Source organism: Puma concolor, chromosome A3, assembly GCF_028749965.1.
Source record: "Puma concolor isolate L17-30 chromosome A3, mPumCon1.1.hap2, whole genome shotgun sequence".
NCBI lineage: Eukaryota > Metazoa > Chordata > Mammalia > Carnivora > Felidae > Puma > Puma concolor.
The window spans coordinates 115,621,763-115,646,667 of record NC_141669.1 but is presented as its reverse complement, the minus strand read 5'-3'; the positions used below and the strand labels follow the sequence as shown (position 1 = coordinate 115,646,667).

General features: G+C 50.2%; 3 protein-coding genes across 3 annotated transcripts in view; 1 reads left to right on the top strand and 2 right to left on the bottom strand.

Annotated features, from left to right (window-relative positions):
• Positions 1-10,117, top strand: part of CDK5RAP1 (CDK5RAP1 mitochondrial tRNA methylthiotransferase) — an 82,302-nt gene extending 72,185 nt beyond the window's left edge. The window contains exons 15-16 of the transcript XR_015249441.1: positions 9,847-9,921; positions 10,020-10,117. The gene's annotated coding sequence lies outside the window, so the exon portion shown is untranslated. The remainder of the gene's footprint in view (positions 1-9,846; positions 9,922-10,019) is intronic.
• The window catches only part of LOC112869699 (vomeromodulin-like), a 288,979-nt gene that overhangs the window by 23,086 nt on the left and 240,988 nt on the right, over positions 1-24,905 (bottom strand). The gene's annotated exons all lie outside the window — the stretch shown is intronic.
• Positions 3,653-21,221, bottom strand: LOC112869439 (uncharacterized). Its single transcript, XM_025932562.1, has 15 exons — positions 21,113-21,221; positions 19,344-19,560; positions 18,136-18,240; positions 16,651-16,782; positions 15,819-15,903; positions 15,658-15,721; positions 15,140-15,225; positions 14,183-14,365; positions 11,304-11,357; positions 10,165-10,317; positions 9,070-9,137; positions 8,790-8,835; positions 6,750-6,813; positions 4,665-4,744; positions 3,653-3,685 (listed from the first exon to the last, which is right to left on the bottom strand). The coding sequence occupies exons 1-15, from the start codon at positions 21,219-21,221 to the stop codon at positions 3,653-3,655; spliced, it is 1,479 nt and encodes a 492-aa protein (XP_025788347.1).

Here is a 24,905-nt window from a genome sequence, read left to right as displayed (position 1 = left end):
TTGCTCTAACACATAAGGGTTATTTCTCCATGGAATATATCTTCATGCAAATGGAAATCTGAAGTCCTTGGCCCTACCTTCTGTCTGGTTTCCAGCGGTGGTGTGTCCTCAGATGTGAGCAGGGTCTGGGTTAGTACTGATGGGTTCATTCATCTACCACACATCCTTCCTTTCCTTCCCTCCTCTCTCCTCCTTCCTTCCCTCCCTCCCTCCTTTCCTTCCTTCCTTCCTTCCTTCTTTCCTTCCTCCCTTCCTTCCATCCATCCATCCATCCATCCATCCTTCCATGTATTCCTCAAATATTTGTTGAGCACCTACTATGTACCAAGCTCAGGAATGCATCAACAAGCCATGGTCTCTCGCCTTATAATTTGTAGTCGGAGAGACAGACACAGAACAAGCAAACAGACCATTCAATAAAATAATGACAAGTTGTGTTAAGTGTTTTGAAAGAAATGAAGGTTTGAGATGGGAGTGGTGGAGGGCCTCTCAGATGAGATGATTTCTAAGTTGATCTAAAGGATGAGAAGAAACCATCCCATGCAGGGTGGGGTGAAGATGGAGAGAGAATGGCTTGCGCAAGCCTGTGGTAGGGAGCAGTCTGGTGGGGAGCAAGTCAAGGCCAGTGTGACTGACTAGGGAGGGATGGGGGCAGTGGGAAGACCACTGGAGACCACTGGAGGCAGAGGCTGGGGGCTGTGGTGAAGACGATGGATGGGAGGCTGTTAGAGGGTTTTAACCAGGGAGTGACATGATTCGGGTTATCTTCTGAAGTCTCTTCTGGCTGCTACGTGGGGTCTAGCCTGGAGGCACAGAGTGGAAGCAAAGAGACCAGGGAGAGAAGGCAGTTGGAATTATCCAGGTGAGAGATGGTGGATGCCTTATCCAGTGTGGTATTGCAGGTGGATTTGAGAGTGATTTACAAAGTAGGACAACAGGACTGGACTGGGTGTTGGATTATGTGTGGAGCAGGCAGAGCCCTCACCTGGGGGATAGTGCTGCCTCTTTGCAGGTGGGGAAGTGTGAGAGCCTTTTGTGTCCTTCCTTCTGGGCTCCTTTATTTCTTCTGATGAATTTCCCTGCATTCATTTTGTTAAGTAATCTCTACACCCAACATGGAGCTCGAACTCACAACCCAGAGATCTAGAGGGGAGCAGCGGAGAAGCAAGCTCAACCACTTCAGCCAGCTTGATGCCCCTCCCCCATTCTTTCGGTTACTATCCTAGCTGTCAAAACCCAATCATCCTGTGTTCAGTTCTCTTAGCGCTCTGCTCCTTGGTTTTTGTTTTTTGTTTTTTTTTTTTTTGTTGTTTGTTTGTTTTCTGCTCCTTGTTTTTTGATGGCTCATGCACTGGGGCCTCCCTCCTGGGTAACTCAGTGCCTTAACTCCACGGAGCATAGTTTCCTTAGAGGTGCCTGCTGTTAGAAGGTAGAACTAGAGGGCCAGAACTTTAGCCCCCAGCCTCATTCTAATCAGAGCACCTCTCTTGTCGTCTGTCTTATGTGTCAGGTAAACTTTTATTTGAGGAATAAAATAAGGAAACTTATTTTCTTAAAAAAGATCTTCAGGAGTGATGCTACTGGGGAAGACTTTAGTCCACCAGAGCAGGTGAATGAGAGAGGTAGTTTGTTTGTTTGTTTTTTAAGTTTATTTATTTATTTTGAGACAGAGAGAGAGAGAGAGAGAGTGCACTCGGAAGAGGCAGAGAAAGCGGGAGAGAGAGAGAATCTCAAGCAGGCTCCACTGTCAGCCCAGAGCCCCACGGCATGGCACTCAGTCTCACCAACCATTCGATCATAACCTGAGCCAAAATCAAAGTCGGATGCTTAACTGACCTAACCAGCCAGACGCCCCTTGGGGAGAGGTGTTTTGGGCTGTTTGCTCCCCAGTTGAGCTAAGAGGCTTGGGATGGACGTGTGGGCAAAGAGAGACCATCTGGGGTGGAGGGAGAAGGATGGTGGTCTTTGGAGCCAGTGCACTGACTTCCAGCACCAGAAATGGTGTGGGCAACCCTGCCTGGGCAAAGGCAGGTAATTGCACCCCCCATCCAGTGCCATTCAATGTGATTGTAAGAATCTAATGGGATAATAGTTGTCCGTGCCTGCAAGACTGTAAAATGAGATGTACCTGTTAAAGTCATGGGACAGGAATGAGGGGCTTCCATGGTAGGACAGGCTGTCTCATGCCTCTCCTGCCTGGATTGCTCCTTCTGCCTAGCTTTCTTCAAGGTCCTGAGGATGTCTCCATTCCATCATTTTGTACCTACTATGTATGTGCCATGCACCAGGCAGTGTGCTCACACACAGGTGGGAAATTCTGGCCTTAGGATTCAACTGTCCTCTGGGAAAGTGTCTCCCAGCCTCCACCTTATCTTAAGTTATCCTATATACACCAAGGGCTGGGAGACTTTGCAAGGCCACAGTGCAGGGCGGTCCTGCCATCTTGCCCAAGGACTTGTCTGAGGGATGTTTTTGGGAGACTTATTTCCTTCAAGGCTGGGCTTGTGGTTCATATTTGTAAAACAGGTGGGGAGTTAGGTAAGGAACTCACAGCAAGGTTTGGTCTGGGCTCCATCCTCCCACCACAGCACAGAGATCCTGCACCTGACCCACGAGGCCTGCTCAATGGTTTGGGATGTAGGCAGAGAACTGGCCTCCAGGAGGGCCTCCCCACCGGCCATCCAGTTGCCAGAGGCCAGCTGAGGTTACTGGGCTGCTGGTCACTTGTTCCCTCCCAAGACAGAGACCTGCCCGTGATAGGGATTTTATCACAATCCAAAGTTTCTCCTCATCTGCCTTTGTCTGGGGGCAGACTTAACTCGCCATGGGCTTTGGCAGGTGCCCAGGTGTGAGAAGAGGCCTTTTCCCGCTTTGTGGCTCTTGGCAACAATGGAACTATTCACATTTCTGACTGCAAAGCCCTCTGGTACCCAGGCTTTCTCTGCTCACCACCCTGCCCTGCCTGGGCCACATGGGACTGGATGTTGATGGGGAGGGTTCTCCTCACTCTCTCCCTCGATGGCACTGCTCTTGCGCACATGTCAACCACTCTCCTGCCTGTCACACCTTTCAGGGCCAGGGGAGCTCTGTGGTATCATAATCAGCATCAGCCTCCTGGATCTGGCTCTACCCTTAGGGGTGTGGCTTCTTCCCTTAACCCCTTGCCTCCACACTCAGGGCCTCCCAAATATCTCTGGGCTCCTGGAGTCCCCTGTTTCTTAGGGACATCAAAACTTCTGCTTCCTTCCTCTTCTTCCCTCTCGAGCAGGGAACCCTTGTATGTGAAAATTCCCTGTGTTCTTTCTATGTCCCATCGTCTCAGGGCGTGGGCTCTTGAAGCTAAGGCCCTCTCTGTTTTCTGAGGAGCCTCTCTTCCCTGAGATGCTGAATACAGAATTCAGAATCTCTCTCTGAGGGGCCAAGGGAACACAGGAACTATCAGGGAGAAAAACCTTTCCATTAAGCATTTCAGGGGGGGGGGCCTTGCCATCTCCTAGAACCCCGTAGCAAACTCAGAACCAGACTCTTTCTCAAGCAAGAATCATCTTTATTGCAGCTGAGATTTTCCATTGTGACAGCAGCCATTCTTGTACTCTCAAGGGTCCAGAGCACTTGTGGCTGAGGAGAGGGACTGGCCCTCGGTAAGAACCGGCTATTCGTCTGGAACAGTCAGCAGCACATAACCCTGTGGGTAGAAGCAGGGAAGGGGTATCCTACCTGTCCTCACTGCCCGGCTCTCCCTGAGGTGGCTCAAGCTATCTTGGGAGGGGTTCTATCTATCCTAAGGACACAACTTTCCCTGTTGGCAAGAAGGCAGAGTCAGGGACAGACTGGACAAGGGGTTAGAGCAGGTGGGAAACAAAGAAACAAAGAAACAAAGAAATGAAGGGCATCTCTAAGCTCTGCCCCTTCCCACCAACCCCATCTGCCTCTTCTCAGGTTCACCTTCCAGAGGGAAGGGGCGAGTGCCAAGGAGGCAGGGTGACCCCTGGGGCAGACTCAGAGCTGGCAACCCCCCTCGGCAGCACGTCTGTGGTTCCTCTGCTGGTTTTCTCAGCCCTCTGGTCTGTGGCCCCATCTTACCTCCCTGGCATTTAGCCAGCCTCGTGCCGGCCCAGGTTCCCACCCTCTGGCAGTTCACAGAGAGCAGGTGCCAGCGGCAACAGCCCTTTTCTGGGGGTTAGGCCACCTGAGCCCTAGGGTGGTAGGTGGTCCTGGCTAAGGGTAAAGGCTTTGAAATCAGATAAACCCTGGTTGGAACCCTGGCTCTCCCGCCCTAGGCAAGTTTCTTTGCCTTTCTGAGCTTTAGTTCCCTCTCTTGTAAAATGGGAGAAATCATAGCATCGACTTCATGGAACTAATTGTGAAGACCACCTATGTGAGGCATTGAAGCTCTCAGGATACCTAGGGCTTGGCTCCCTGAGGGATTCATGGAGCCCCTTGGGGCCTCAGTTTCCTTATCTGTATATGGGGCATCACATCCAGGATGGCTATGAGAGGGTGAGATAAGGGAGGTAGAAGGCTTGCCTCATTGAGTGCCTCCTCTGCCTGAGCCTCAGCTTCTGCCCCTGCAGGATGGGGACAAAGTACCTGTAGGGCTCCAAGACCCTCCTAGCTCTGACCTCCCCCAGCTGTCTCAGGAAGCTCTTTTTCTCAGCATTTACCTTGGAGGGCTCCACTTGGGCCTGGTCGAAGGAGATGCCCTTGACGTTGGGCAGCAGGAGGTCTTGTTCTCTGAGCAGCTCTGTGAGAGGTATGGGTAGGGGAGCTCAGTGCCCTGGCAAGCAGAGGTGTCTGTGGGTGCAGGGCAAGGGCGGGGAGGGCCCGGGTCAGCTGACCCCTGGCTGCTCCACTGTTCAGAACAGGGAAAGGACTTGGCATATCCCCTTTCTCCTCTCCTTCCTCAGGGGACATCATCCTCTCTCAGGCAACCCCACTCTAGAAAACCAGGTCCCTAAATAGCTTTTCTACCCATTCATTAAAAATCTATCTTGAGAGAATTTCTTCTAGAATATATTCAGGAACTATGAACACATTCTTATGAAGATAGGCTTCTTAGCAGCATTTTAAGGAATGTGCGGTTTGTTGAAGGCATCTTAGGAACGTCTTAGTGAATTTCATTCTTGTTTAATTGAGGAACATTGCTGAAACAATGTTTGTCCTCCTAAAAATGCTAAAATGTTGGCAGAAACAGAAAATGTCTCAGAAAAAGGTTAGAAACAAGTCAGTATAAACTGAAAAATCAACCTTAAAACACTAGGGATTTGGTTGTATGATAAGAAAATATCCATTAAATATATCAAAGAAAATATTCATGAATATACTCATTTATTAAATATATGAAAGATAGTCCTTAGAGTAAGTTTTTGGTAAGTTGGTAAATGGTAAAGTTGGAGAATTTTGCAAATTGAGTTTCAAAGAACTAACCATTTGGCCTGTTGAGTTTCTGAGTTTCTGACTTGAGAGCCTGGCGTGGGCCCCTCCTTCCCCCTCCTTTGCACTGACCAGCCCTTATCTCATCTCAGCCCCCCATCATCACTCTGGGGCCCTTGCTGGCCCAATGTGTATTCCAGCCCAGTTAGGTGGGGAGCAGGATGGAGGAAGAGAGACAGGTGCCTCTGGTGTCCTTTCTGTTCCCTGATCTGCAGATGCCTTCTCATCAGCCTCCCAGCTCCCAGCCTCTGGACGCCTCCTCATTTCAATCCTGTCTGTGTTGGGACCAGATGATCCTGACTGCGGCACAGGCTTTTGTGAATCTTTCCTCTGCCAATTCTCTTATCCTCAGGCTGCTTCTTGCAGCCAGTTTTCCTGTATTTCCTGAGTGGGTTTGGCCCTGCTCCTTTTTGCCTTGTGGGGGAGGTTTGGACAGGACCCCAGTGTGAATGGCACCCTGGCATTGTGCAACACACAAGGCCTGGATGTTCAGATTCTGCAAGATTATATAGGCTTCTTGAACCAGACTTAGCTCCTGGGTCATCTTGATGCTCGCCATAGGTCTCTTTGGTCCAGGACGAAGATACACTTATTGAATAAACTGCTGGTGGTAGGCACTGGCTAGGTGAGGTTGCATCCTTGCCCACCTGGACTCTTTTTCTGCCTGCCTTGCCGGGCCTTTCATTACCGCTGTTCCTCACCTCTAATAGGTCTCCCTTCTTGAGCACAGATTTACTCACTTTATGCCCAGAACTTTCCCTGGCTATCACAGGTCACAGAATGATGCAAAACCCTTCAGCCCAGCCAGCATTTGAACTCCTCTAGCCTCGCCCTCTAGCCTCACTCTGGAGTCCTGACATAACTCCTCAAGTTGGAGCATAGAGAGAAGCCCCTGGAAAGAAGATGAAATGCCAGAGTTCTGGGCTCAGCTCTGCCAGAGACTTGCTGTGTGACCTTGGGAAAGTCATTTTACTCTACTGAACCCAAATGCAAAAAAGGAGGCTGAGCCGGGTGATTTCTCAGAAGTGCGTAAGGTCCGAACTGGTTACCTTGCATGTACTAGCAGGGTCCACGCAAGGTACACTAGCTGGCAGAGAATGGGGGGGAGCACACCCGGGCCCTTTCCGGCACCCCCATTGGCCACATTCCAAATTTCAGTCTCTACCCTGCCTCCATCTACCTTGCCCAAGCACAGTTCTTAGCCAACCCCAGGGGACAAGGCAGAAGCCAGCTGTCTGCGCAGAGTTCTAGACACAGGTGATGCAGCTCCAGGCCGCATGGTGTATGGGCATGAGAAGAAACCCAGTGGGGCTCACCATTGTGATGGGGCAAAAATACCCTGTTCAGAAGCTCTAAGAGAAAGGCCTCCATACGTTTTTCCTACAACAGATGAAAAAGAAACAGGAAGGTCACTTCGGCTGGGCTGGCAGATTCTGACCATGGGAATGGGGCACCTCCAGTGTACAGGTGCCCACAAGAGATCAGGAGTAGTCCAGGGGACTCCATTTTTAAAGGGCACTGGGGCCAGATGACCAGATAGTGAAGGGCCTAGGGAAATTTGAGGGGCCTGAAAAAGAGTTACCCTCACCCTAGGTCACTGGGACTGTCTTCATATCTCTGCAGGATAGCCCAGGGGAAGAGGAAATAGGTTGAGCCAGAGGAAACCCACGGCCAGAGCTTCACAGGTACCAACTTTGGGTCCGTCCAAAGAGGAGCTCTCCAATGCTGAGACCTGTCTGGTGATGGGGCAGGAATTGTCTCACTGAGATAGCAAACCTCCTGTTACTAGGGATGTTCATGCAGTTCAAGAGGTTGATCAGAGCTGCTCCAACCCATGTGGAGAGATTGGAAAAGGACTCCCTTTCTTTAAGACTCTTTCCCCATGTATTGGGACACTGTTATAAACATATTCATAATTATCTATGATGTGGATGGCTTGTACACTGCACAACCTGTGCAACCATACACAGCAGCCCTGGTCTGGATAACTGCCCTCTGATGATGTCACAGAAGGGATCCCTGACCTGGGAAGATGATCTTCAGGACCTTTCAAGGCTGGGATTCTATGCAAGTAAGGCCAGAGCAAGGCCTAATATAGCAGGGCTAATCATTCTGAAGTGTTTCCTGATACATGTTTAGCCCTTTCATTTTGTTGTTTTTCCATCTTGCAGCCTTCCCCCACTAAGGGCTGGCCCATGAGGTTCACAGTCTTGTGGAAGCAAACGATGGTGGAGCCAGTGCCCCAAGGCTAGGGAGGGCCCAGACACGTCACACTATAGCAGAAACCCCTCACTGCTACATGGGGACCCAGGTGGCACAGGTGGCTCAGGATGCTATGCTGGGAATCCCAGGGGAGTAGAAACCCAGAGAGGAGACACACGGCCATGTTGGGGGTGCAAATGGAATGTTCTCCCAAAGGAGGCTGTTTTCATCCTATAGAGGAGGAGGTGCCCTTAAAAATCTGGGCATCATCCTGGATACCTCTCAGTCCTTTCCCACATCTACTCCAGCAGGAAGTCCTATCGGGAATATGTCCTGCACCCAGCCAGTCCCCTGGCTGCCACCTGCCTCATCAAGCCTCTGCATTGTTCTACCAGCCTGCTCAATGGCCTACCTGCCTCCACTCCAGTCCCCTCCAGACTGCTCCTTCTGTGTTCCATCAGTTTTTATCTCACTCTGGAAGAGCCAGCTTCCCACTAGTAGGCTCTACTCACTCTACAACCTCCCCTCAATCCCTCTGATCCAGCTACCCTGGCCCCCTCGTTGTTCCCTGAACCATCGGCACACCCCTCTCTGCCTTGGGGCCTTGGGGCCCCTCTTTCCCATGTCCCCACAGCGCTCTCCCTCACCTCCTCCAGTCTTTTCTCAAACACTTACCTTCTCAGTGAGGCCTTCCCCAACCTTCCTTTTTAGTTTTACCTTCACCTGCACTCCTGATGCACATCCCCTCTTCCTACCTTTTCTTTTCCACAGTATGATCACTTGCGTACATACCCTACAGTTTTACTGTGCTCATTGCTTCTTACCTGACCTTACCCTGCTAGAATGTACGTTCCATGAGGGCAGGGTCCTTTGCTTTGTTCCCTGACATATCCCAAGTACCTAAGTCAAGTCTGGGCACATCATAGGTGCTCAGTAGGTATTTGTTAAGTGTTTGAAAGAGTGAAGTGGACAAGTTTAAGTTCTGGGGGCTCCCCTGACCCCAGGGGGTGTGGGGACTCCAGGGCAAGATGAGATCAGTGATAGAAAGTGAGTGAGGCTTTCAACTTCCTACATCAGTGACTCAGGGCCTTTTTCTGGGCCTGCTGATGGGTCCTTCAGGACCATGGAGAGGCCAAAGTTTAGGAGAGACTCACCTGCTTTGCAAGGCCGGCGGGATAAGGGCCCAGGGTGACTGTGGTGCTACCAGAGAAAAGAGATCACCCTTTCAGATCACAGCAGCTGCTTGGGGGTGCAGTGGTCAGTGAGCTCCAGTTACAACACCCCCTCCCTCTTTTCCTCCCTCCCTCTTATCCACTACTCTGTGTGCTGACAGCAGGCATGGAAACGCACCCCTTGACCACCCCCCCACCCCCGCCTACTTCTCTGTCAGTCATTCTTATTTCTTCTGAACATGCAAAACCAAAAAAACATTACCTGCTTGGAGTGAACTGGAGTTTTAATTCCTGATTTCTCGAGGAAAACACAGCCTTTGAAAGGAGATTCTATGGGAGTTGAAATTAAGTCAGAAGAGGAGAGGAAATTATGTTCCAGCCAGAGGGATACCCTTCACCCCAACTCCCGTGAATGCTTGTCCAGGGCTGGCCCCTCTCACCGGTCCTTTCCCTGCTGCCCCAGATGCTGGTCATGTGTGTTCAGACCATGTGTGTGGGTGGTGCTGTGGGAGAGGGCACTCATGGTGTCAGGTCTTCCTGGAGGCCAGGGGAGGCTGGGGCTGGGCACAACGCAGGGAGGCTCAGCCCAGGGAAGGGAAAGCCTTTTGCAATGAGTCACTTGGCCATTGAATCACTGTTGCTGGAAGCCAGAGGACTCCTTGGTTTTGAGGGGGTTGTCTATTGGCCTTCATAAGTCTCACAGTCACCTTGTAGACCGGAAATAGTTCTTCTCACTACCAGTCAGAGATGACAAATTTCTTGACCACAGAGTCATGCCAACTAAGATTCTAGGATCCTGTGTGTGTACTGGATGCTGCTGGGCTTGCCTATTGGAGGGGGGGTCCCCCACCCCCCATATATCTGAGGTACCTTCCCAATTTTAAGGTCTGTGGAATGGGAAATAGAAATCCCAAGGGGGCTCAGAAGAGAGAAGTTGAAACTTTGGGGGAAGCTGTGTTTCCCCAGAAATAGAGTAGACAACACAGATATGTTTAGCCTCTTATGAACTGTTTTTCTGATCTTTCTCCTGGTTTTGCAGACAAGGGCTTTCGAGGCAGCCACGTCCAGGGAAGGCAGAAGACTTAACAACTACCTACAAGGCACTGAGCAGAAGGTATTGGAGGCAAAACCCTTTAGTTGTTGAGGAGGTCTTTGGGGAGCACTGGAAGCCACACAGGGGAGCAAGTGTTAATTGTAATGTTTTGACAACAGGTGCATCTATTTGGGTGTGGACCGATCGAATATTAGCAGGCGGCACAATGGTGAGTTTTGCAGCTGCCTCAGTCACCCGGTCCCAGAGGGGCCCCCAAGTGGACCCAGGCCCCCTGAGGAACAAATAATTTCAAGGCTTACTCACCCAGGAAAGTGAGACAGAGGAGGTGTTGCTGGTCCCCAGCAGGACCAGCGAGCCCGGCTGGGTGACGGTGGCTGTGTGGCCGTCAATGTGGACGGTGGGAGGGTCGGGGGTACTGATGGTCAGTCTCACACTTCCTCCGGACTGCTTGGAAGTCTGAATGAGGTTAAAGCAGAAAAGGTGCAGGCAGGTACAGAGAATGGAGTTCCTTAGTTCCCGGCTTGGAAGAATGGGAACAAGATCGTCTTAGGAGCCAGGGTGTCTGAAGTTTCATTCTAGCTCTGCAGCAACTTGCTGCACGCCCTTGACCTTGGGAAGTGTACTTAACCTCCTTGAGCTCCTTTAAGGTGAGATTACATCCTCTGCTTCCTGGGCGTGCATGGCAGGTAAGAACATAAATGTTGGAGCAAGAATCCCAGCTCCACCGCTTGTAAGCTGTGTGGCCTGAGACAAGTCTCTTAATCTCTCTGTTTTCCTAGTTGGTAAATGAGAATAATCATTCCTACTCTACAAGGTTGTTGTGGGGATTAGATTAATTCATTCATGTGGAGTACTTAGAATAGAGCCCAGCACCTAGTAATGCTGTTGTTTTCTATTACTGTTTGTTCATCCGATGCCATGTTCTAAGAGCCTTTGGAGAAAGGACACTGAGAATGGATTTTGGAGTCCAGGACTGGCTTCAAATCCTGTTTCTGCCACTGACTGAGTGATATGAGCTTGAGCAACTGGATTCACCTTTCTGTGCCTCAGTTTGCTCACATAGGAAAATGGGCTGAAGTGTGGGGTATCTGAGGATTATGTTGACGCAGGTAGAGGAGCCTGGCACATAGTCACTGCTCGCTGTTATCTCCGTGTGCACATCTGGCTGCCTTAGCAGGGGCAGGGGCCCGTTCAGTAGTGAGTCATAACGCCAGCCTCCTGGCCATGGGCACCTGGGCGGGGCGATGAGCTAAGTGCCTTACTTGAACCAACCCCCCCAACCCTCACAGCACCAGTGGAATAGGTGCAGTGGTTTTTGGAGTCCACAGTAGGAAACTCTGGCCAGATGGAACATGCTTACGTGGCCCAATCCTGCCCCCATCCCAGACTCTTTCCTGAGATCCTGGCCCTGGTGCGGGAGGGGAAGCTGGTGACACACCCACCTTGGGCTCCCGCTCCAGCTCTCTCAGTGACAACAGTGCAATGAGGTCGGCAGCCTGGAAAAAGGGCAAACCGTGTGTTGGCCTTTAGAATCCCGTAGCTCTGTTCTGAGCAGTTTCAGGGGTGTCATTGGGGTTCATTGAGGTGTAATTGCTTCCAGCTGAATGCACTACCTGCACGTAGTCGACGTCGACATCGGAGGAGACTTCCACCTGGTTTCTCACCATGATTTATCCGGAAAGGTTAACTTTATTGTTTCAGTGATTTTCCCTTTCCATGTTTTACTGTGAAAATTTCCGCACATGCAGCAGAGTTGAAAGAATTTCAACATTTGTATACTTATCACCTAGATTTTTCAGTTAACATTTTCCTATACCTGCTTCATTATATTTCTATCCATCTAGCCATACTCCATTGGTTCCTGAAAATCATAAATCATGATGGAAAGCAGTACAAAAACGTATAAAGGGGACAAGTCTACACCAACACCTCTTCCCCTTTTCCTCCAAATCCTATTTTCAGGGGTAACCACTGTTGGCATTTGGGAGTACATCCTGTTTTCTACACACATATAAACATGCATAGTAGAGAATATTCTCACCATGCAGTCCTGCACCTTATTTTTTTTCTCTCAGTATCAGTACATATAGAACCAACCCCATTCTTTTTTTCCCCCTGAATTCTTTACTTGTATTTTTATTTTTATTTTTTAATTTACATCTAAGTTAGTTAGCATCTAGTGCAATAATGATTTCAGGAATAGAATAGTGATTCATCCCCTACGTATAACACCCAAGGCTCATCCCAACAAGTGTCTTCCTTAATGCCCCTTGCCCATTTAGCCCATCCCGCCCCACAACCTCCAGCAACCCTCAGTTTGTTCTCTATATTTAAGAGTCTCTTATGTTTTGTCTCCCCTCCTGTTTTTATATTATTTTTGCTTCCTTTCCCTTGTGTTCATCTGTTTTGTATCTTAAATTCCACATATGAGTGAAGTCATAGGATATTTGTCTTTTTCTGACTAATTTCGCTTAGCATAATACCTCCGGTTCTATCCACGTAGTTGCAAATGGAAAGATTTCATCCTTTTTGATTACCGAGCAATACTCCATTGTATGTATGTATATATATATATATATATATATATATATATATATATATATATATACCACATCTTCTTTAACCATTCATCTGTCGATGGACACTTGGGCCCTTTCCATACTTTGGCTATTGTCAACAGCACTGCTATAAACATTGGGGTGCATGTGCCCCTTCGAAGCGGCACACTGTATTCTTTGGATAAATACCTAGTAGTGCAATTGCTGGGTCATAGGATAGTTCTATTTTTAATTTTTTGAGGAACCTCCATACTGTTTTCCAGAGTGGCTGCCCCAGTTTGCATTCCACCAACGCCATTCTTTTTGACAGCTGCATAGTATTCCACCCTGTATGACCATAACCAGACCCCTTTTTACCAATTTGTCATTGATGAACACCTAGGTTAACTTTATTTTTTGCCCTATCCCAAGTGAAGCTACAAAGGGCACCCTTGCATATGTACCCTTGCCCACTGGGGTAAGAATTCCTGCGGGCATGGAATTACAATGCTCACCTACAATTGTCTCAGTGCTCACTTACAACTGTCTCCCCAGCGTGGGGACACCTGGCTCTACTCCTGATCCCACTGCTGGGTCATCTTGGGCAAGTCTCTTTCCCTATCTGGGCCCTGGTTTCCTCATGTAAAAAAATGGAGCAGTAGCATTAGATCTCTTCTAGACACAGATCTTAGGGTTTTGTGTTTCAGTGTTTATGGAGCACCCACTGCATGCTGTAGACATGTTCACCATCTGTAGTCCGTGTCCTCGAATGGGGGAGGCAGTGCACACACAAAGTTAAATAAATAAACACATGTGTGTGTATTTGTCAACATATGACTTTGCATATGTAACTTTACTCATACACATGCCCAGTGTGATCAGCGTTTTGAAGGGAAAAGCACAGAAAGAGAGGGGAAGTGGGGCGAGGAGGGGGAAGGCCTATTCTGCATATTTAGATGTGGTAGTCAAGGAGGGGCTCTCTGAGGAGATGACATTTGCACTGAGGCCAACAGTGGAAGGAAGAATGTTCCAGGCAGCGAGCCCAGCAGGTGCGAAGGCCCTGAGGTGGGCACCAGCTCAGCCAGTGTGGTTGGAGTGGAGTAGGTAAGGGGACAGAGCTGGAGAAATGGGCAGGGGGTTGCAGAGAAGCGACTGGATGTTATTCAGAGTGTGCCGAGTTGCTGCTCGGGGCTTTTAAGCAGTGATGTATCTGGATTTCCCCCTCATTGGTCTCCTCATTGACCCTGGCCATTTGCTCTTATTGCAGATCTCTATGTGTATGCCTCCTTGTCACCATTCGGGCCACCTCCTCATAGATGTCTATACTGACTAGAGTGTCCAGGGTAGCCCTGTCATTTCCACTAGTCGCTTGCTGACCCAGTGCTCTTATTATAAACAAGATAAATTATTTTATTTATCTGACTGTTTTCTTGTTCAGTTTCTATTCTCCCACTTGACTTTGAGCTTTATAAGGCCAGGGACGCTGGGTGCACAGGGCCTAGCACATAGTAGGCCTTCAAGAGCGATTTGTGGCATGAGTGAATGGATAAGTGTTATGAAGAGAGGAGCAATAAAGGGACCTGGGTGTTCAAGGAAGTCTTCCTAGAGGAGGGGATTTCCATGCTGGGTTCTGAGGGCTGAAGAGGAGTTCTCCAGGGAGGTCCAGAGAGAGGAAGTGACTTACCTAGGTCCCCCAGAAAGGCACTTCTGCCAGCTGGATCTTGGTTTCTTCATGTGAAAAGCAAAGCAATAAAGTTATATACTCCCCTTTCTTGAGCACTCACTTTGGAGTCCTGGGGGTCCACGTGGATCTCCTTGCTGGTGTAGAGGCAGGACAGGATGTCATTGTAGACTTCTAGCCCAAAAGCGAGGTCTGCCATGCTGCCTTGGGCTAATTTTGGAAGGGGTTGGGGGGTCAGGTGGTCAGGCCTTCGGGGTCTCTGGCCTGGGCTGCAGGGCATCACAAGCTTCAGAAAAAGGAGGGAGGAAGGAGAAATTCAGTGCGAACAGCTTCTCTGACCAACAACCGATTATAGCTATAACTGATACCACAGGCTCACTATGTGCTAGGCAGTGCTGAACACTTATGTGCACAATCTCATTTCGACCTTACAGCAGTGCTGTGAGATGGGAACTATTACTGTCCCCATTAGACAGGTGGGGAAACTGAAGCCCAGAGGGGTGAAATGACTTACTCAATGTCCTACAGACGGTAGGTAGAGCTACATTTTGAACACACGAGCTCCTATTTTTCGCTTCTCCCTCTTCTGACCCCATTCCCTTCTCTGTGCCTTTGTTAACAGCACCTCCTTCCTATCCACTCAAATCCTTCCTGTCCACCTGACCTACCTCTGACAGGCCCTTCTCTGGGCCTCGGTTTCCCCATCTGAGGGATCTCTTCCAGCTGGGTGTTGCATATAATTCTGCACCCACGAACTGCCCCACTTACCCTTTTGTTGGAGTCTCATCCCCACTCACAGCACCTGTAGCCTCATGGCCTCTCTTGCTCTCCAGGGTTCAAGTGGGCCTCAGCACAAGCTCCCGAGGGCAGGGGTCCACCAGCTCTTCCCTTCTTTCTCCCTCCTTCCCTCTCCTTCTCCTCTTTTGCCTACCACCCTTACCTGTGGCCTCTCTGTATGCCTCCCATCCAGAGAAGGCCATCTCACTTTCCTCTTTGCCCATCCTCCCCTAGGCCAGTGGGTGTCCCGGGAGGGTCTGCCCTAGCCAGGGTGCTGGCTCGCCTGGACTTTCATCAGGATGGCCTCCTCTGTGAACTCCGTGGTGGTGACATAGTACTGGAAGTCTTCTGGGCTTGAGATGGTCGGGGCTGTAATGGGAAAATGAAAGTAGGACCCCGCTTGCCCTGCGGGAGGGTGAAACGGTGTGGAGAGGCAGTGAAGCAGGCAGAAATTGAACTTCTCTGCTCAGCTTTAAGTTCTTGTGGGCTAGGCCTGTGCCTCTTGTAACAATGAACATTTATTGAGCGGTAACTTTGTGCCGGGTTATATGTATTATTGCAGCAGTCCACTCTGTGGGTCTAGGATTAGTCCCACTTTACAGGTTGGGAAACTGAGGCTCTGGGGGAAAATGACTTGCCCAGGTCATGAGGCACAGTGCCCTTTTTCTCCCTCACTGAAAAGTAGGCTCCCTGCAGCTAGGCTTTGTTTGGTTTCCTGTCCTGTTCTCAGAGCCCAGAACGGTTCCTGGCACACAGTTAGGGGGATGGAAGTTAAGCCGCTTTCTCGGCCACTCTACGTACGCAGAGTGAGGTGTAGCAGGTCTTCCAGCAGTGAGTTGAGCAGGGTCGTGGCCAGGGGGCACACCTGCAGGGAAGGCACGATGGGGTCCTTGTCAAGTTGAGAGGCTCTCTCTTGGGGTCACACCCCTCTCCCAGGAGGCAGACGAGGGCGAACAACTTACTATCTTCTGTAGGAGGAAGGGCAGTGCCTTATCTAGGGTACTCGTCACCAACTCCAGAGCTCTGTTCACCAGGAGCGGGTCCATTCTAGTGGTGGGGGAGAGCAGGTGGGATCTGAGACACCTGAGAATGCAGGATCTGAGGCCAGAGGCGGGAATCCAGGGCAGGGCCAATGGGCTTGTGTAACATGGAGTGTAACATAGAGTGGCTGCCTCCTTCCCCACTTGGTGTCTCTCTTCTCCTTCCCCAACCCCACCCTTTCTTTTTCTGTTTTATCCCTCTCTTGCCTTCTTGCTTTCTCTCTCCATGACTTCCTCGTCTTTACTTTTTCCTTATTGTCCCTCTCTGCCTCTGTCTCTTCATTTCCTCTCTGATAAAGGTCTCTGGGATTTTTGAGGAGGGAGAGTCATGGAAAACTTCCTGGAGGAGGTGGTTTTGTGCTAAGGTTACCTCAGCACACAGATCAGCTCATGTTTTCCTCACCCCCACCCCCTGCTGGCTGGATTCTGTGGACAATTTCATTTTACTGGTGAGGAAACAGGCTCTAAAAGTCATATAGCTTGTTCAGGGTCCCCGAGTTAGGAAGCAGCCAAGCTGAGGTTTGACCTGGTTGGATGCCCACTCTCAGCCATGACATTCAGTGTGGAGAGAGGAAATGCTGATGGATGGTGTGTGCAGCTCGGAGCCTTGCAGATGACCCTGTTCCTGATGCCCTTGGTCACCCAGAGAACTAGGCTGGGGAAAAGCAGCCCCCACAGGGAGTCTGCATGAAGGGCGGGAAGTCCTGGCACTCCCTCCTGGCCAGTGGTAGTGCAGGTGTGGGCAGGTACTCACTGCTCCAGAACCTTGATGCTGAGGTATCCTGGTGGGGTGTGGCACTCCTCGAAGGCCACCTTGGTCTTGTTCCCCATCTGTTCCAGCCGTATCCCAATGCGGATGTTCTTGATGACTTTGAGCCGCAGTATCCTGTAGGGGCAGCAGGTCTAGGCAGGTGCCAAGCCACCACCTGACGTGGAGGCCAGAAGTCACAGGCTGGTGGCCTGCTGCTGCCTGCGGGGCTCAAATGAAAAACTAGGAGACGTCATTAAACATATGGATCTCTCACTTCGGAAAACCTGAAAGATTCAAAAACAGCAGCCAGCAGGACAATCACCTGGGGCTGAAGGTGACCTTGACATGGGGCACAGGTGCTCCAAGTGCTACAGTCCCCACGAGGCCAAGAGTTAGGTTGTGTTTTTACTGCACATCACTATAAGGGCGATGATACGTTTATTGTATAGGAGAGAAATATTTCTCTGTGCCCACTTCTCTACCAAAGAAACATTCCTCTGTGCTCACTTCTCTACCAAAGAAATATTCCTCTGTGCTCACTTCTCTATTAAAAAGGGAAGGTAGACCAAGAAGGCCATATTTTAAAGAAAGCCAACAGTGGACATATTCCCAAGGGGCTTTTAAGAATATTTGTTTTGGGGATCCTGGGTGGCTGAGTCAGCTGAGCATCTGATTCTAGATTTTGGCTCAGGTCATGATCCCAGGGTTGTGGGATCGAGCCCCATGTCTGGCTCTGCCCTGACAGTGTGGAGACTGCTTGGGATTCTCTCTCTCTCTCTCTCTCTCTCTTTTTCTCTCTCTCTCTTACTCTGCCCCTCTCCCTCTCTCCTGTGCTCTCTCTCTCTCTCTGGAAAAAAAAAAGGAATATTTGTTTCACGTGCAGATACCACCCGTAGCACTCCCTCTGTTGCCCACGGTTTGCAACCCCAGGTCGGCATGATCACCCACACCTTAGTGAGACATCCAAGCTCTCAGGTCGGCAGTGAACTCTCACAACAGCCAAGGGTAGGAGCATACTTGATCATACCCGTCTTGTAGATGAGGAAACTGAGGCCCAGGGAACAGATGTCCTTGCTCAAGTTGCTTAGATGGTGAGTAGGAGTGGAGTGCAGTTATGCCATACTCTGGAGGTGAGGGTGGCGGGGCTTGAATCAGACCCTCCTCAGATCATGCTGTCAATGCATCTGCATTTTACTCAGATGGGACACATATTCCCTGACTTGGCAGTCCAAGGGTTTTATTTCGGTCTCTGCTTCTGACTCACTGTGTTATCCTGGGTCGGTCCCTCTGCCACTCTGTGCCTCAGTTTCCCCATCAGTGAAAATGGCTTTGAAACAAGCCCGAGTGGAAAGGATTATTATGAGGCTTATGGCGGCAGAGGCAGGAGGCCTTTGCAAGCCCTGCATGGCTGCCTCTTGAGTCATAGCAATGAGGGGTTGGCCTGCCTGGCACTGAGGGGGGTGGGGAGGAAGTGCCCGGTGTACTTACTGCTGGAGCGAGAGGTACAGTTTGGTTCGCAACGTGACCTGCAGCAGGCTGTCGCTCAGGATTTGCAGGGTGATCTCTGGTCCCACGGCATCTTCTATGACCAACCTGTGAGAGGTTTGGGGGGTGTTGGTGTGGTCTGCTAAGGCTGCTGTGGTTCTGTAGAGTGTGTGTATCTGGGTTGGCTGGAATAGGGATGGACCCCAGGAGGAGCAGGAGCAGGTTTGGGACACCCCCGTCCCTGATCCCAGTCCAGCTGGAGAACAATGGGGCTGTAGTTCCAGCCTCCACGTCTTGAAGACCTGGTTGAGTCTCTTCCCTTCTGTGGGCCTCAGTATCACCCTCTACAAAATGGGGAGAATGCAGTGGAGGGGCTGTCTATGTGCAGTGAGGCTGCCTGAGTTCAAGTATAAGCATTCTGCAAAAGGGAAGCAAGCAGGCAAGACTCAGAAAGCAAGATGGCAGGTGATCTCGCCACCATCCACTGAGGGACCATCTGCCCTGCTGAGCATTCAGGAGGGAGGACATGAGCCTTCTTCTCCCCTCAGTGACATCAGGTCCCAGCCTCTCCCTGAGCTGAGAAGGGCCCAGAGTACTTTTTAAACATCAGATACAAGTTAGTGACTCATCTGGTGCCCACTGGAATCGTCAGCAAACCACCCAGACTGGGAGAGAGGCGTGGAAAAGAGATCCTCACGGCCCTTAGAAGGAAGCAGCTGTGTCCACACCTTCAGTTTGGACTTCCAGCCTCCAGGACTGTGACACAACAAATTCCTGTTGTTTAAGCCACAGCTTGTGGTCCTTTGTTACAGCAGTCCTAACAAACCATACAATCAGAAAACCTTGATTTTGATTAAAACCCTCTTGATTTTTAAATATTGGCAATTCATTACAACATTTTTAACTTTTTAAAGTTAAGATATTAAAAAAAAAACACCATGCAAATTTGCAGTACCCAGGTGTAGGCTGAATGTGGGGGTCTGGAGGGCTGCTAGGTGGAGATCCTTGATTTAGACCCTGCTTTGGACGATTCTAGGTAGCTTGGAGAGATTTAGAACAATAAAGGCGCACTTGCTGTGCATTTTCCAGGCTATAGGGAGCCTCCGGGCCTCCCACCTGCCCAGTCCTCTTCTTGATACAGGAGAACATTATGGCTCAGGGGCGGAGGCTGAAGGGGGAAGAAAGGCCAGAGGCAGCTTCTGCGGACTCACCCGCCCACCTGGAGCAGCTTCTCCAGCAGTGGGAGGCGCTTCCCCGAGAGCAGGTCCCCGACCAGTGACAGATCAAGCCCACTGCTCTTCTTGGAGAGGCCTTCTCTTACAAAGGGCAGGTGGTCCAGGATGGTGACGCCTTCACCTGCAGCCCCTGTCACAGGAATCCCGGCCACGCGGTCCAAGATGTGGTGCTCCGAGAACAGGTCTGAAATGTCTGAGGAGACAAGCCCCTTCTCAAGGTGGGGCTCACCCTTCATTCAGTCATTCAGCAAATGCCCACCAGCATCTGCTCAGAGCCAGTGATTCAATGGTCATTTAGCTCTTCCCCACTCGCACTCTGTCGGTCTGTCTCTCTCTCTCAAAATAAATAAGCGTTAAAAAAAAATTGAGATGGTCATTTAGCAGCAAGTGCTTACTTTTTTTTTTTTTTTTTAGAATTTTTTATTTTTGGGGCGCCTGGGTGGCGCAGTCGGTTAAGCGTCCGACTTCAGCCAGGTCACGATCTCGCGGTCCGTGAGTTCGAGCCCTGCGTCAGGCTCTGGGCTGATGGTTCAGAACCTGGAGCCTGTTTCCGATTCTGTGTCTCCCTCTCTCTGCCCCCCCCCCGTTCATGCTCTGTCTCTCTCTGTCCCAAAAATAAATAAACGTTGAAAAAAAAATTTAAAAAAAATAAAAAAAGAATTTTTTATTTTTAAGTAACCACTACACCCAGCGTGGGGCTTGATCTCACAACCCTGAGATCAAGAGTCGCACACTCCACCAACTGAGCCAGCCAGGTGCCCCTAGCAGCAAGTACTTATTAAGTGTGCACTCTCTCTGGGTTTAGGGAACAGGAGCAGTGTGCATTCTAGTATACATTCTAGTGGGAGAGATAGACAACAGTCAAATACTCAGATAAGCAAACAAGGCAATTTTTGAAAGTAAGTGCTACAAAGAAAAAAAAAAACAACGGAGTAGAGTTGGAGCATGACTGGGGTGAGTGAAGGTCTATTTTAGACAGAGTGGTCAAGGAAAGCCTCCTTGAGGAGGAGGCATTTGAGCTGAGACCTGAACGAAGTGAAGGAATCCATTATTGCAAGGTCTAGGAGGAGAGCAATGTAGGCTGAGGGAACAGCTTGTACAAAGGCCCTGAGGTGGTAAGGAGTCTAGTGAATTTATGAAACCAAAAGATGGGTGAGGATAGATGGCGGTAAGTAGGGGAGGAGGTGGATGGGCAGTAAGGAGCTCATGGTCAAGAGGGAGAGAGACAAACAGACACATAGACAGGATAAGTGTCATACATCAGGAAAATGCCATAGATGAGGTTTCACCAAAGGGTTGTGGGAGCCCAGAGGAAAGAGACTCCTTCTGCCTGGGGAAACTGGGGGTGTGGGGGCGGGATTCCCATCAGAGGGACTGTTAGAGCTTTTGCCTTACAGGATGAGTCAGAATTCAGCATGTTGGGAAGGAGGGAAAGAGAATTGTAGGTAGAAGAAATAGCCCAGGAAGGGAAGGAGGCTGTGAAGTCTATGGGGGTGCTCAGGACAGGTGGCAGTGGAAGAGGCTGGGGATGCAGAGTCTTGAATGCCAAGATGAGGAGCTTGGAGCTTCTCCTGAGGCATGAGGGAGCCACAGCAAGTGTTAGAGCAGGGAAAGGATGAGGTCAGGTCTGGGTGAAGGAAGGCAAATTCTGCTGCTGGCCATGGGGAGGCTAGATGGTGGTACCGCCTCCCATCCCCGCCCTTCCCTGAGCTCTTGCCTCCCAAAGCCCACCCCTTAAATTTTACCTGTTTTCAGCTGATCCTTGCTGATTCGCAGGAGGATCTGATGCCGGGCCTCCCCTTGAGCCTGGGGCAGCAGCCCCCAGCATAGCAGTGACCCCCAGAACAGCAGCATCCTCCCAGTCAGGACCTGTGGACATAGAACTGGAAACCCCAGTGGCCACCTCCACGTCTGCAGTGGGGACCCATTGTCTAGGGTCTCCCAGCCCTGTCTCCCTTGGAACCTCTCTCCAGCTTCCGTTTCCTTGTCTTTCTCCCTCATTCCGGATCCGCTAGTCCTTGAACACACCCTGCACTTCTCACCACCTCACACTAGTGCTTTTGTTTTCTTCTTCCTGGAGTGCCCTTCCCCATCGTGTGGACCGCCTTCAAATCCAGGCTCTGCTACTTCCTGACTGTGTGACCCTGAGCCACTTACTGGACCTCTCTGTGCCTCAGTGTTCTCATCTGTGGAATGGGGATAAACATAAGTTGTTGTGAGGAATACACTCAACAATATGTGCAAAGCACTTGACAAGCAGTGTGCTCAACAGCTGTTCACGTGGCCGGGTGACATTGTGAGATGTTAGAAGATGGAGCTCTCCCTTTGAACCATGGAGATTTCTGGATCTTGAAGGGATGAGGGTCCTGCGGGAGGTCTTATACTGGCTGGGGTGGGCAGCGGGGGGAGGGGCTTGAAGCCACACTTCCTCACCAGATAATAGGGAAATATTTCAATATTTCAACCAGTGTGTTTGTAACAGGTGAACTTCGGCCCTGCCTGGTGGCCAAAGGGCAAAGTTGGGACCCCAGAGCCCGCAGGCAGGGGGCGCTCTGGGTGGGCTACGGTGTGCCACCAGGAGATGCAGCCTCTGGAGCTGCCAGGCAGGGACTGGCTGGGATGCAGACATCTCCAGTGTAGGCAGGCCCGCCGAGGCACCACCACCACACCCTGCCATGCCGCGCCAATGAAGGAGCCCCCCAGAGGGTAGACACTGCCCCCCCTGCCAAGGCACTGAGCCTGCTCTGAAGTAGCTGAGAAAATCCCAGCGATGCCTTGAATTAGCAGCAGTCAGTTTTTGGTTGCTTGGGGGCATAGGAGCTCCAAACAACGATTACACTGAATAATAAAAAACGTATCCGTTCCCTTGCGTATGCAGGTTTGGGGCTGGAAAATTTGTACTCATGGCATTAGCTATTCGTATTTTGCTTCCAGGCTGATGTGAAACCCCCCGCTGTTCAGCCCACCAGAGTTTAGTCAGCCTCTACTTGGGCACTTTTCTCAATTAGTTCACCCAAGTCGGGTCTCCCCTCCCTTCCTGCCCTTCACACATTACACTGTCTTCCAGCTCTCTCCAACTCATGCCTTCAATCATCCCTACCAGCCCCAACTTCTAGTTGAGTTGTTGTCAAGGGGCAGGCACCATGCCAAGGACTTTGTAAAGAGAGCTTCATTACATCCCCGAGTCCTCACCACATGGTCTGGGATCACTGATAGCAAGTCCAATGTACAGATGACAAAACTGAGGCTCGGAGAGGAAAAATGAATCACCACAAGGTCACACAGGTGGCAGAGCGTGGATTCAAACCACTAAGAATCTGTGCACCTCTGCACATTATTGTAGGTGCTCAAGAAACATTTGAGAAGTGCCCTCCTTGTCCTTACCTCTCCAATAACAGGACGGCCCGGAATCTCCCTGGCCTCGTCTCCAGCCTCCCAGAAAGACACAACTTTTATAACCTGAGCTCTGAAGCCTGGGTGGGTGGGGCGGGACTTGTGCCCAGAGGAGCTCTTCAGCAGAGAAAGGGGTCCTCCTGGCACCAGGTGGCAAGGGGCTACTGGCCAAAACCGATAGGGCTCATCACTGAGGCCTGAAGGCACAGGCACTGGGCCCCTGGCCAACAGACCTCTGGGAGGAAGGGGGTGGGGGCTCTGTGGTTTTGGGGGTGGGGCCTTCCCCTTCGGAGTGACATCAGAGGTGCAGAGCCTGGGGCAGAGCCTTCAGCTCTCGGGAGGGGCCTGAGGAGGCTCCCAATACAGGATGCGGCAGACCCAGAACTGAGTCAGAGAGTGTGTTGGGGGTGTATGGAGGACAGCGGGGGCGTGGTAGAGCCAGCCCTTTTCCACACATGTTTTCTGTGCCATGCCTCTGCGGCCACACAGACCTGGGTTCAAATTCCCACCATCGCTCAGTAGCTGTGTAGCTGTGGGCAGGTTACTTTTTCTTTTTTTCTTGTTTTAATTTTTTCGTTTTTTCTTTTTTTAATGAAATTTATTGTCAAATTGGTTTCCATACAACACCCAGTGCTCATCCCAACAGGTGCCCTCCTCAGTGCCCATCACCCACCCTCCTCTCCCTCCCACCTCCATCAACCCTCAGTTTATTCTCAATTTTTTTTTTTCAACGTTTATTTATTTTTTGGGACAGAGAGAGACAGAGCATGAATGGGGGAGGGGCAGAGAGAGAGGGAGACACAGAATCAGAAACAGGCTCCAGGCTCTGAGCCATCAGCCCAGAGCCTGACGCGGGGCTCGAACTCACGGACCGTGAGATCGTGACCTGGCTGAAGTCGGACGCTTAACCGACTGCGCCACCCAGGCGCCCCTATTCTCAATTTTTAAGAGTCTCTTATGGTTTGGCTCCCTCCCTCTCTGTAACTTTTCCCCCCCCTTCCCCTCCCCCATGGCCTTCTGTTAAGTTTCTCAGGATCCACATAAGAGTGAAAACATATGGTATCTGTCTTTCTCTGTGTGACTTATTTCACTTAGCATAATACCCTCCAGTTCCATCCACGTTGCTACAAAGGGCCATATTTCATTCTTTCTCATTGCCACGTAGTATTCCATTGTGTATATAAACCACAATTTCTTTCTCCATTCCTCAGTTGATGGACATTTAGGCTCTTTCCATAATTTGGCTATTGTTGAAGGTGCTGCTATAAACATTGGGGTACAAGTGCCCCTGTGCATCAGCACTCCTATATCCCTTGGGTAAATTCCTAGCAGTGCTATTGCTGGGTCATGGGGTAGGTCTATTTTTAATTTTTTGAGGAACCTCCACACTGTTTTCCAGAGCGACTGCACCAGTTTGCATTCCCACCAACAGTGCAAGAGGGTTCCCATTTCTCCACATCTGTAGTCTCCTGATTTGTTCATTTTGGCCACTCTGGTGTGAGGTGATAGCTGAGTGTGGTTTTGATGTGTATTTCCCTGAAGAGGAGTGACGTTGAGCATCTTTTCATGTGCCTGTTGGCCATCCGGATGTCTTCTTTAGAGAAGTGTCTATTCATGTTTTGGGCAGGTTACTTTTTCTTCTGAGCCTCACTTGTCATGTCTGAAAAAATGGGCATAATAAATAAATAAATAATAAATCCATCTCTGTCTTTTTGGTATTTGTGAGGATTGTGAAGCAACTCATATAGATGTCAGCACAGGGCCTGATCCATAGGAAGCGTTCCAGAAAAGTCACTTATTTTAATTTCTATCTTATAGAGAAAAGAATTGTGGCTGACAGACGTTGGATGATTTACTCAAGGTCACACAGCATGTCCACCGTGGCAAAAGTGGGATTTGAAATCCGGGCCCAGAGAGGGGAATGGCTACCCAGCAAAAGGGAAATTTGGTGGGCAAAGGTCCTCTTTGGGAATGTCCCTTTTTGGGAATCCCGGTGCCACCATTGTGAGTGTGCACAGCTGTCACTGTCAGCATGGACTCCATTAACTGCTGCCCATGGTCATGTGAATGGCACTTGTATTCATCTCTAGGTGGCTTTTAGATCTTCTAAGGGTTCTCCCCATGATTAACTATTTTCCCATTCAC